General features: G+C 34.2%; 1 protein-coding gene across 2 annotated transcripts in view; it reads right to left on the reverse strand.

The window, feature by feature from the left end:
* Cttnbp2 (cortactin binding protein 2) overlaps nt 1–13,409 on the reverse strand; it is a 141,110-nt gene that overhangs the window by 78,274 nt on the left and 49,427 nt on the right. For both annotated transcript variants that reach the window (XM_076861726.2, XM_076861734.2), the window contains one exon: nt 13,082–13,306. In XM_076861726.2, coding sequence (XP_076717841.2) covers nt 13,082–13,306 — 225 coding nt within the window. The remainder of the gene's footprint in view (nt 1–13,081; nt 13,307–13,409) is intronic.

Consider the following 13,409-nt stretch of genomic DNA (forward strand, 5'->3'; position numbering starts at 1 on the left):
CGTTCCATTACCCAAAAATGAATAATATTGTTTACTAGATAATTTGCCTGTAGAAAATAATTATTAGCCCTTGAAACAAACTATAATGATTTGAAGGCTTGTGAAAGTAATGAACATAGTGGACATGGTAAGAGGAGTAAATCCTCCTATTAGAACTTATTATTAGCATTGGGTGAGACTTGCCCTTGTGTAGCTTTTCAACTGGTGGCCATTCTCTATCCTGGTAGTGCTGGAATCTGAGGCTTAAGCACAAAGCACCACCTGTATCTACTTGAGGAATGAGAAAATGCATCAATGGAAGGAGGGCTGCCACAGTAAACTCCACTAGCATCCTTGGTTGACTCTTGAAATGCACATTAACAGTGCAGACCACACAGAGAATGACAAGGTGGCTGCTGAATGGCCAAGGGAACTGAGCTAAGATTTTGGCTGTTACAAGCTGCAGAGAGACAGAGTGTAAAATTATGAATCTAATCAGGGTAACTGCTTACTCTAACAAAATACAAATCTTTCAGAAGATAACAGAATCCAGAATCTGTATTATGTCATTCTTAATGTCTGAAAAATGATAAAAAGAAACATCAGATATGCAAAGATATTAAGAAAAAGCCCCAGTGATCTAGTCTAGAGAAAAGCAGTCAATAGAAGCCAGGCCCAAAGTGATTTATATTTGAATTAGCAGATAAAAACTTACAGCAGCCATTTTCAAAGAAAATACAGTCATATCATAAAGTTGAAGATTAAGAATTATTATTAGAAATAAAATATGAATGTAAGAAAAATCCAAAAGGGAAAGAGAAGTGTATTTGAAACTAATCATATGACCATGAGACAATAAAATGTATCCCTCCAGACTTAAAATTCCAAGAAAGAAAGAAAGAAAGAAGGAAGAAAATGGTCAAAATGAGTGAAGAAGAGGAAATATAAAACCACCAAACGGAAAAATATAGAACTAAAACATAAAATATCTAAAATTAAATAACTCAATAAATGGGTTTAGCAGGTTTGAGAGAACAGAATAAAAAGGAAAATAATTTAAAAATACTGCAAAAGAAAGTATCTAATTTAAAGAACACAGGGGAAAAATGATTGGAAAAAAAATAAATAGCACCTCAGTGATCTCTAGGGCAATATAAAATGATCTAAATTCTAAGTAATTACAGTTTCCAAAAAAGAATATAGGATGGGAAAAGAAATATCTTAGAAGAAAAATGGCCCCCAAATTCACACATTTTGTGAAAAGGCAAACTATTAAATCCAGGAAGCTCACCAATCCCAAAGCATGATAAATATCAAGAAAAGGATACATAGGTACAGCACAGTAAAACTGTTACAAATAAAGATAAAAATAATCTTAAAAGCAGTCTGAGAAATAAAAAGAACTTATAAATATAAAAGGAAAATACTCTAAAATACTTCCAGAAGTAAAGAAAGTAATGGGCAAATCTTAACAATGTTCTCTTATGAATAAAAAGCTTAGGTTGAAATAATTCCTAAGTCTATACAGAGCTGAATAACTCTATAAAAGTCACCTGGCCATTGATTTTATGGATCAGAATACATGAAAACTATAGAAGATGTGGTCTTTTTAAATGCACTTGCTGAGTTCTTAAAACTACCTGTAAATTTCAAAAGGTAAACATCTTACAGAATATGTTCTCTGGCCACAGCAGAATTAGAAATAAAGCACAATCTATCAAGAAAACTGAAGAGTGAAAAGTAAAACAACTTGTTTCTAAATAGTATAAGGTATAAGAGGAAATCACAAAGGAGACTGGAATATATTGCAAGCCATATGAAAATAAACATACAATATACCAAATTTGGGAGATGCAGTGAAAACAGCGCCTACAGGCAGCTGGACATGCTTACATGAAAAGAGTTACCTCAAATCCATCAGCCAAGTTTCACTTTAAGAAGCTAGGAAAAGATGAGCAAATTAAATCCAAAATAATTAGAAAAAAATAAAAAAAGAAATCAATGAAATAGAAGAGAGATGATATAAAAATAACAGTCAAAAGCTGTTTCTCATCAAAGAGTCTATAATGTTTTTAAACAGCTTAAAAAACACATCAAGAAACAGAAAAAACACAAGTTACAAATAACAGCAATCAGAGAGGATATCATAGCAGAATGAACAAATATTAAAAGGATAATAACATGTAACTTTGTGCCAGTAAATTCAACAAATCTAAAACACATCAAATTTCTCTGAAACACAACTTTCAGAATTAGTATATAATGACAGAAAATTTAAATTGTCTTTGTTTTTTAAAGAAATGGAAATTAGTACTATAAACTTTTCCCCAAAGAAAATTCCTAGTTTATAAGGCTTTACTAGTGAAGTCTACCAAATATTAAAGAGAAATGGAGCCAAACTTGTACATAGTCCTTCAAAAAAAAGGGAAGAAATGTTTTCAATTAATTTTATAAACCAAAAGTATTTTTCATACAAAACCCCAAAATTTATATTCTTAATATAAGAATATAAATAAATATTTTACCTTCCTGAACACAAACTCAAACCCCTTAGCAAAACAAGCAAACCAAACCCATAAACATGTAAGAAGGATAATGAAATGGTAACTCTGTAAGATTTACTTCAGGAATACAAGTTGTGTTAACTTTTAAAAATCAATCTATGTAATTCATCGTATTGAAACAATTAACAGAAAAAAAAAACATGATTATGTCAAAAGATGCAGATATACCATTTTAAAAAAATCCAAACCCCATCCATGATAAAAACCTTTCTACAAATAATAGAATGAAAAGTCAAGGATATAAATGGTACCTATAAAAAGCATAACTAACATTATATTTAATGAAGAAATGCCAAATATTTTCTCCCTAAGAAAGAAGAAAATGAGGCCAGCACTCACTACTTCTGACATTGTACTGGAAGCTCTAGTTGTTGTGATGAGGGGGGTCACGCAGCCAAAGATAGGCAGGCAGGATGGCAAGTATTTGGAAGGGAAGAAGTAAAATGTGTTCTATTTACATATATCATGATTATTCACTTAGCAAATCATGTATAATGTGTAAAATAACTGCTAGAATCAATAATTTAGAAGACAATAGGATACAATGTTAATATACACAAATCAGTAGAATACCTGTGTACTGATGACAAACATCTAGAACAGTTTTTTTTTAATTTTTAATTTGATGAACAATAGCTTCAAAAAATAAAATACATAGAAATAAAACTAATAAGACTTGTAAGATCACTACATTGGAAAATAAGAAAACAGATTGCTAAGAGAAGTTAAAAACAAAGCAAATGGAGAAATTTATACTATATTTGAGGGGTGAAAGATTGAATTTTTTATCATGTCAATTCTCACAAAATTAGTGTAAAATTTAAATAAAATTTCAATTTCTGCATATTTTTGGAGAAATCAGCAAACTAATTTTATTTTTTAATGGAAGTACAAAGGACCTAGAATTGTCAAAACAACATTGAAAGAAAAAAAAGGTTAGAAGACCCCTGTACTTAAGAATTCACTTTAAAACTACAGTCCTCATTTCCCTGAGTTCTAGTACAGGCAAAACTAACCTATGATGAAAAATTAGTCTTTAGAGATTGCCTGAGTTGGGGGCAGACAGTAAGTAGGTAAGTCCTTTAGGAAATTTCTTTTTTCTTTCTTCCCTCCCTCCCTCTCTTTCTCTCTTGGTACTGGGGATTGAATCCAGGAACATTCTGTCACAGAGTTACATCCCCAATCCCCAGCTCTTTTCACTTTTTATTCTGAGAAGTTCTTCAGCAACTTATTCTGCTAAATTGCTAAAGCTGGTCTCATACTTGAGATCCTCATGTCTCATGAATCACTGGGATTACAGGTGTACACTACTGTGCCCAGCTTCTCCAGGAAACTTTCTGTGGTGAAGGAAAGATTCTGTGTCTTATTAGGAGGATTGCTTTCAAAACTCATCAATGTGTACTCTTAAGACATATGTAAATTTTTTCCTTAAAAATTAGTAAACAAAACTCAGGAGGATGAGACAGGAAGATCATAAGTTCAAGGCCAGCCTCAGCAATGTAATGAGGCTTTCAGTAACTTAATGAGACCCTTTTTAAAAATAATTTAAAAATAATAAAAAGGGCTGGGTATGTGACTCATTGAATAAACAAAGCAACCCTTAATGAGAAAAGTGAAGCAGGAGGCAGCTCAATACTATGTCTCAAATTATATACTACAGAGCTACAGCAGTAAGAACAGCATGGTATTTGCACCAAATGCATGAAGACCAATGGAACAGAGCGGAAGACAAGAGAGACAAATCCAGATAGATACCATTATCTCATACTTGACAAAGGGGCCAAAAACATACACTGAAGAAAAGAAAGCCTTTTAAACAAATGGTGCTGGAAAAACTGGAAATTAATAGGTAACAGAATGAAATTTAACCCCTATGTTTTACTCTGCGCAAAACTCAAAAGTGTATCAAAGACCTAGGAATTAGACCAGAAATCCTGAACTGGCTAGAGGAAAAGATAGGCTCATCACTCTAACATGATGGCTCAGGAACTGACTTCCTTAACAAGACTCTTAAAGCACAAGAAGGAAAATTGATAATCAATAATTGGGACGGCATCAAATTAAAAGCTTCTTCATAGCAAAGGAAACAATCAAGAGCATAGAGAGAAAACCTACAGAATGGAAGAAAATCTTTGCCAGCTACTCCTCAGACAGGGCATTAGTATTAGGATATAGAGACAACTCAAAAAAACTTAACACCAAAATAACAAATAACCCAATCAATAAATGGGTTAAGGAACTGAACAAACTCTTTACAGAAGAAATATGAATGGTCAACAAATATATTTTTAAAATGTTCAATATCTCTAGCAATTAACAGAAATGTAAATTAAAACTTTACTGAAATTTCATTTCACTCCAGTCAGAATGGCAATTATCAAGAATACAAGTAACAATAAATGTTGGTGAGGATGTGGGGAAAGGGTATAGTCATACATTGTTGGTGGGATTGTAAATTGGTGCAAACACTCTAGAAAGCAGTATAGAGATTCCCCAAAAAACTAGAAATAGAATCATTATTTGATCCATTTATCCCACACCTCAGTATATATCCAAAGGATTTCAAATCAGCAATTAAAGAAGAATGACTTTATGGCTTTTTCCAGTAAATGGAAGGATCTGGAGACTATCAATGCTAAGTGAAATAAGTTAATCCTAAGAAACCAAAGGTTGATTGTTTTCTCTGATATATGGAAGCTAATCCACAATAGGGTAAGAGGGGATGAGATTGTAAAAACAGGAATAGAAATTCAGTGGAGTAGACAAAGGGAGGGGAGATAGGAAAAGACAAGACAATGGAATGAATCTGACATAACTTTCCTATGTATGTACATGAATATACCATAGTGAATCTCACCATTGTGTACATCCACACAAAATTAATTTAAAAAAATAACAATGGGTAAATGACAGAAAGACCAGTAGAGCAGAGGGAAGGGGTCAGGAGAAGGGAAGCAGAGGTACTGAGGTCTGAGTTAGAACAAGATATATTCCATGCTATGTAATTATGTCAAAATGGATTCTAGTGTCATGTATAACTAAAAAGAACCAAATGAAGTGTAAAAAAGAAAAAGAATGTAGTGCTACTGGGAGAAATAGCTAACTCCTTGGGTTGCGTTAGGGAAAATATGAGTTTGGAGTATTCTGATGCAAGAAATTTAAAAAGTAGTTAAAGAATGATGAGAAAATATCAAAAGGAGACAATGGCTAATCTGGGATTATTTTGATCAACAAAATAGTGATAGCAGATGGTTTTCTAACTCGCTGAACAAGAATTCATGACTCTATACCTAGGTAGATAATAAACAAGTTAATGGTGAAGGAGGACAGTAGAATGTGAATAATAAATGTGGAAGGAATGGTGGGATTGAAAAACCACCAATGATTTCTAAAACTAGTGGGTGAATAAATATGTAATAAGAGGATATCTGCAGAATCTCAAGGTATTTCCCTTAAGTTACTTATTAATTGCAAAAAGAACAATAACTAAGCAGTGGGAAAAGCTGGCAGACAACACCTTAACCAGGTGATCAATGTTATCACCAGATGATTTTATTTAGGAAACACCAAAATCATATGCTTTTGAACTCTCATGATACAAGATAAGAAATTCAACATCACTTCCATGGTATTCCCACCCGAAATGCACTAACTTGATCTAATCACTAGGAAGCACTGGACAAACTGCTTTTGAGGTTTTACAAAATACACAGCCTGTGCTCTCCAGACATATAAAAATAAAAAATAAAAAAATGGGTGAGAAACTGTTGCAGCTTAAAGGAGATTAAAGAGAAATGACATCTAAATGTAATGCATGACCTTGAATTAGAAAAATTAAATGAAGGTCATTACTAAAACAACTAATGAAAAATTAATGTGGCTATATTACTAAAATACTGGTATCAGCAATAATTATCCTGATTTTGTAAAGTGAATGGTGATTAGATAAGAGATTATCCCTGCATTTGGGGTAAACACTACATCTCTAATTTACTCTGCCCAACATTTCAGAAAAAAAGCATGTATTTGTGTTTGTGTAGAGGAAAGAAAGGGAAAATAATAAAGTAAATGGGGCAAAATATAAATAACAGATTCTAGATAAAAATATGACATTATACTATTGAAACTTGTTCTATAAACTCCAAATTATATCAGAAAAAAAATTTGAAATAAACAAGGTGCATATTGGAAGAAAGACATCACATAAGAAATAGAAATGGTGACTCTTTAAATATAAGGAAGAATCTCTCTTAAGTTTCAAAGATAAAAACTAAGGAGGATCAAGAAGAATGACTTTGTTATACATTAAGAAAGTTCTGACTCATCAAAAAATGACAAGTCTAAAACCTACTGAGACACTATTATGAGAAGGGGAGAAAATCAGTTGATGCAGGGGATTTAAAAGTCTGAAGCATTCCCATGGAAAAGCAGGCACAGATTGCTATAGCGGGGGGAAAGATAGCCAATAAAAATTTCCAAAAAATAGGTACCAAATGGCACTGAAAACAGAAAGACATCTCATTAAAAATGTAGTAAGTGGTGCTGGGAATATGGTAAAGTGTTTGCCTAGCATGTAGGAAGTCCTTGGTCTGATTCCCAGCACAATACCAAAAAAAAAAAAAAAAAGGTAAATATTGATGCCATGTTTTAAAAAAATTTAATATGGTAAATTAATATTGAAATTATTCTTCTTTGTCATTGCTCAAAAGCCTGGTCCTAATTTTATTAAACTGTATGAGCTCACAGAGTTTCTCAAATTATATATATTCTGCTAATAATTAAACTGAAAGATCTTAATTCATTGGTTTATATTTCCTCATGTTTATTCTCCATAATATGTGGGGAAATGGCTCATTTTCAGCAAAATCCTTTCTGTAGCCTCCAGTTTTGATGCTTTGATCTTTACTGATATATTTTGACTCTCTCTCACTTAGCCTTAATATTATAGGATCTTTGTGAGACAAGAACTAGATCAATCTTCCACATGTAAAGGTATTATAGCTGGTTCTTTTATTTATATCACATGAGCAAGTTTTTGTTTTTCTCCTCTAAACTTTTGCATTTTATTGGGGTCACAGCACTATTGGGAGAGGTATGTTAAAATCTGTATCCTTCTGTCAAAAATGCTCTGAAGAAATAGCAAAATTAAAAAAAAAAAACTATTAAGAATTTTAATTTTTTCTAGCATTTAGTACACTTAATACGAAGTGCCCAAGTCTGGGAAGCAGATCTCCAAGTGGTTGCCCAACTTTGAGAGGTGTGTAACACAGGGGTTATGTATGTGAACTCGGGAGGCTGCTGGCTATGTAAAAATCATTAGGGAGTTGTTTAAATCATCTATGGCCTCATTTTGCTTATATCTAAAATGAGGGCATAATAACAGCTACTACATAATATCCTAAGGATCTTATGGGTTAATTTGATGGAGAACAGCATATGCTAAACAGATGTCCTGTTGGCACATTATATATATAAGTATGTCCCATAAACTCACTAGATTTGACATAATCTCAAAATGTCCCCACTAAGAGTCCTTAATTCTGTCCTATATTAACTTTTCTGATCATCAATAAATTAGCCTCATTTAAATATCTTTACTCACAAATTTATAAAAATTGTTCAGTTCACCACATTTACTAGTGGTAAATGTGCACTTGTTTAAATTGGAATGATCTGAATATTAGTTATGCTCATACCCTTTATTGCAAGCAGTGTTTTAAGTAATGTTTGAAAAAAAATCCATTCAATTGCCTATTATGTACTAGGAACCACATTATACACTCCTAAGAATGTAAAACTCCATGATCTCCATTTATTTGATTCTCTGACTCTCTGAAAATTTTAAAGAGATAATCTAAATTAAAAAGGAGCCAAAGCAACCAAAAAGCTCTAATAATAATAAAAGGACCACAGTATAGGTAAGCCACTGAAATCCAGTTTTCTTTGTTATAATACTGCTGTCCAGTTTATATCATCTACTCAGTAGCTTTCAAGTAGGGGCTAAAGGGAATTTTGCAGAGTAGTATCACCAAACATTCTTGCAAAGAGCAGTGGACTGCGTGGAAGAGCTGAGAGGAGCTAACACAGTTTGTTGGGTGGTGAGAAAGTAGGCGGTGGCTCCCAGAATAGCACAAGACTGGGAGCCATGAATGAAGGGGAACATACTTTTACAGAATGAAAGGGAAAACTACGTAGGTGAGAGCAGGGCAGCAATATAAAGGCAGTTAGCTCTAATTCAAAGTGGAAAACAGAAAGTAATTATGGTCATTTATAAAATGAGAAAGCACAGTGCATGTTTGTCGCAACAAAAAATTCTCCTATAACTACATTCCTTATTGCTTCCTCGGATCTCTCATTACTCATGGCATCCTTGTCTTCCTCTTCCCCTGGTCACCCCTACTTATCTTTTCAATCTGGTAAACAAATAAATCACAATAAAATGTATTAAAATATATTTTTCCCTTCCTCTTCCTATCAAGGTCTCTAACACCAGTCAGCAATCTGGGCTCCTCAATTCTCATATTCCCCTTCCTCCTAACCTAGTGCATCAAGAGAAGAAAGATAAGCCCTGGGAGCAGGGGGTTTGCCTGCTCTTTACATGGATCAGGCAAAATGCTCTGTCCTCAAAATCCAGCTCACAGCCACAGACCTGAGTCCGCAGCTCTCCTTTAGTAATTGTTCTGCAATGCTCCTGAGAAATCAGAATGCATTTTGAAGTTTAACAATGAATTATACAAAAGTGAGCTGTAGTAATCATTCAGGTACAGAAGAAAATACAGAAATGAGCTAAAATAAGCATTCACATACAAAAATGTGCTGAATATTTTTTCCTAAAAATGTCATTATAGATGATTCTCTACCATGTTATTATGGGATTAAATTCTAGAAAGTAATTTAAAACTAAAATATATTCATATGTGTGATAAAGGGAACCATTACATAGTGAAAGAGAAAGCACTGGATACAGATGGCAGAATGAAGTGGTTATTTATAACAAGAAGAAAAAGTCACATGAAATAAAATGAACAAGACAATTTGTTCTTTTATGGCCCACTTATCATTTCTCCCATTGTCTTGGAATATGTTCCCGATAGAATTCTCCACATAATAATTATTCCCTACAGAATATAAATATGTTCAATCGTTACTTTTCTGGCCTTCCATGCAGCTAGGGAGCCTGTGGCCTAAGGTTGGCAAGTTGTATATTGCCTTGGGCTTCCAATAGAAAATAAATGACGCAAAGACACAGGACTGTAGAGGCACATTCCGGATTCTACACAGTGATGATGAGAGGCTGTCTGGCATCATCAGGGAAGAGGGATAAGCTGCAGCCTCCAGCTCTCATGAGCAGAAGCACCAACTGCTGGAGACTAGCTTTGGAAGAAACATCTGCCTGTGATACTGGATGGTAAGAGCTGATCCCCTAGAGGTCCAACCATGATGAACCATGCTATCAAACAGCTGATATTTCTGTAAGCCAGTCAACAAATATCAATGGGCTTTGGCTTCACTTGCTTAAAACTAAGAATCCTATCAGAGGCAACTACTGTCATGCAAATGGCCTAATTACACAGAGCTGTGACCTGGAAAAAGCTATATCTAACACACAGTACTATCATTAGCTGTTTCACTGGTGAAAAGATCTGCTCGTCCTCTGAATTCCCTAATTATTATTGTGACTTCTTATTTTTAAAGGCTTTGCTCAAATTTCCTATTTCAGGACTAGAAACAATGCTTTCTAAGTATGAATAAAATGCTGAAATATATGGATGTCCTCCCTATTCTTCAAATACATTAGAATAGAAGCCCTATTAGAGGGTGATGCACAAGATGAAAAATAGAAACCCAGAAACCCACATATCATTCCACCCTGGGTTCCTGGCTCAAAACATGGAGTAGATTACCAGAGGCAAAGTTCCCCATGACGATTACTCATTAGCTTATTCAGAGTGGTTTAACAGGCTCAGCCCATTTGCCAAATTGACTCTTGCCCAAATTTCTCTGGCACACAAATTACCAAACAGTTAACCCTCCTATTAGTAGTCTCAGCAGGAACCTACGCATGAATGAGCACAGGGCTTCTTCTCTAGCCTTGAGAGGCCAACCAGAGCAGCACTGAGGCCAAATGTCTTAGTATTACCAAAAAGATATGCCATGTTAGATAATAGATACTTGAATTACAGATAATGGGCTTTGCTTTCCCAGCCTTTTGCTCTGGCTATGATTTAAAGAACTGAACTCATTTAAAATAACTGATTTTTTTTTCCTTATTGCTTTTTAGGTTTCTAAAGCTGCAATTTACTCTATATACCAGGGTACTGAAGACATTTGGCTAATATATATATATCGTCAGGATTAAAGGTGACAGATAATTTTGTTGTTTAAAAAAGTAAAGATAACTTTGGGGTTTCTGCTTTTATCAGGTGATGAGATATTTTCTTGAAAGATACAGGGTAAGAGTATAAACTGCAACTCTTCTGAAACACTGTAATCTACTGGAATAGAGTATTATTTAAGGATAAAAAAAAACAGCATTTCCTGTCAAAAACAACCCTTCACTGAGACTATACAGCCAATGAATCTGGCCATAAAGGACTCCTGTATCCCTGATATACATGGGAGGCAGATGCACTGGCTCATCTTATATTAGCCTCTCAGGGTTCACAGGACAGGAACAATTTCCTTTCACTCCCAGCCAGGTTGGAAATGACCCAGTCATTCAGAAACAAACAGGATGCAAGTTGATTTAGAAAAAAATTAGCCAGATAATAAAATCTTTGACTCAACTAGAAATGGGTTCTTTATTTTCTCCTAAAAGAGAGAAGATAAATAAAAGCAGGACTGAAGTAAAATTGAGACAAGTATGCATTATTAATATATTAAATGAAAAGAAAATATCCTCCTGATTTTTGATAATACAGCACAAATTGCAGTCGAAATAATTTATTATTACATAGCTCATTTGACATGTTAAGAACATAATTAAAATGTAACCCATCCAAGAAATATAAATGAATTTCAGTGACATCAGCTGAAATAAACTGGCTTATGCTTGTGTGGTTTGTGGGGAGTTTTTAAACCCTCCAGAAACCTTGGTGGTTGTCTGCAGGGCTTGGTGGAGGGTTTGCTAAGTGTGGTTGACTGCAGGGCTTGGTGGAGGGTTTGCAAAGTCCAGAGTACAATTGTGACTTTGCCTCACATCATAAAGGCAATTCTATTCTTCACTATTTTAGTCAGTGCTTTCGTTTTCTACCATGTAACATACTGAGGAAAATGTTTGCTTTATTCAACACCTACACCAGAATGTTGGCATTCATATGTTAACTAAAGACCTAATTACAAGGAAAAGACACATGCGTGTTCAATGATATTATCATAAATATTGACAGCATACTGCATTCAGGTTGTGTGTACATCAGGTGTTAAATATGAGATATGAAGAATTCTCCAAAAGGATAACATTTTAATTTATACTTTAATAATGATTGGGGAAAACATTAATTTTAATTTAATCATACCAGGCAGCATTAGCTTCTCTGACCTCCTCTCTTATTTAATAAAATCAACAGTATTGGCAGCACGTTAGAAGGATAAAATTGAAACTTCAATTCCCTTATGATAAATCGCAATATGTTGTTTTTTTTAAAAAAAAAAAAATCAGGCTTAGTATTCTTTGAAGCATGTACTCCAGTGCAAGGAATGTGAAAGGGGAAGGAGGTGGGTTCAAATGGACATGTATGAGCAGGAGGTCTGCAGCTGCCAATCATTGCATCTCAGAAGTGAATTTGACACTCACCAATACTTTACAACACATTGTGACACTGGATAAGTCATGCAAACTTTCATTCTGTTCTATTTGATATTTCGTTTCCCAAAGAAATAACAAAAACTAAAATAATAAAATTATTTCTGATTGCAAACAAATATTTTAGACAGGTGCTGGATAAAATAACTTAGGGATGCTCCCATATGATCAGAGAGCACTGGTTGCATGCTGGATTGAGCCACCATGCAGCTAAGCAAGTCTTACTGCTCTGGGATAATAAAGGCTCTCCAGCCCCATCACAAAAACAAAAACAAAAACAAAAAAATTCAAAAATACATCTTTTAAAGAAAGTTTCAAAGTAACCATCATGGGAAACATAATTTCTTTGTCAAACTTCCCTTATGATTTACTGTTACTTTCCATGGCATTTTTTTTAAGGATTTTAAAAATTGCTTTATTTTTTAAAATATTTATTTAGTTGTCAACAGGCTTTATTTATTTATATGCTGTGCTGAGACTTGAACCCAGTGCCTCACACATGCTAGGCAAGCATTCTATCACTGAGACACAACCCCAGCCTTCTGTTGCATTTTAAGTTGCATTTTAAAAGGGACACGAGAACCTGTAGCATTTTGCCAATCAAAGTACTTATCCCAATTCCCCCTGAAAATACAATATTTAGCAACAAGCATCTACCTCAATGATAGTTTCTTCATTTACCCTGCATCATGGGGAAATGACCATAAAACATCAGTAATGAAAGCCTCATTACCTTCTTTTGTCTGCTCTCAGCAGCAGCCAGCTGTGTGGACATTCTTTCTTGCATTTTTCTGCAGTGGGCCATGACTGCTTCAAGGATGGAGAGGGGATTGGTACAAACTGGTTTCTTCTCTTTGTCACCAGCACCTGCTTCATAGTCTCTCTGAAGTGCCAAGAATGGGTCGTTTAGATTAAATCTCCCATACCGTTCCTGGATAAACACCTCCTTCCTGCGAGCCTAGGATGAAAATAGAAGACTGTATTGAAGAAAGAAATACAAATATACAGAAAGATATTTAGAAGAAGGTTTTATGATTACCTTTCCAAATGATGTTCACAAT

Source organism: Callospermophilus lateralis, chromosome 1 (genome assembly GCF_048772815.1).
Source record: "Callospermophilus lateralis isolate mCalLat2 chromosome 1, mCalLat2.hap1, whole genome shotgun sequence".
Taxonomy (NCBI): domain Eukaryota; kingdom Metazoa; phylum Chordata; class Mammalia; order Rodentia; family Sciuridae; genus Callospermophilus; species Callospermophilus lateralis.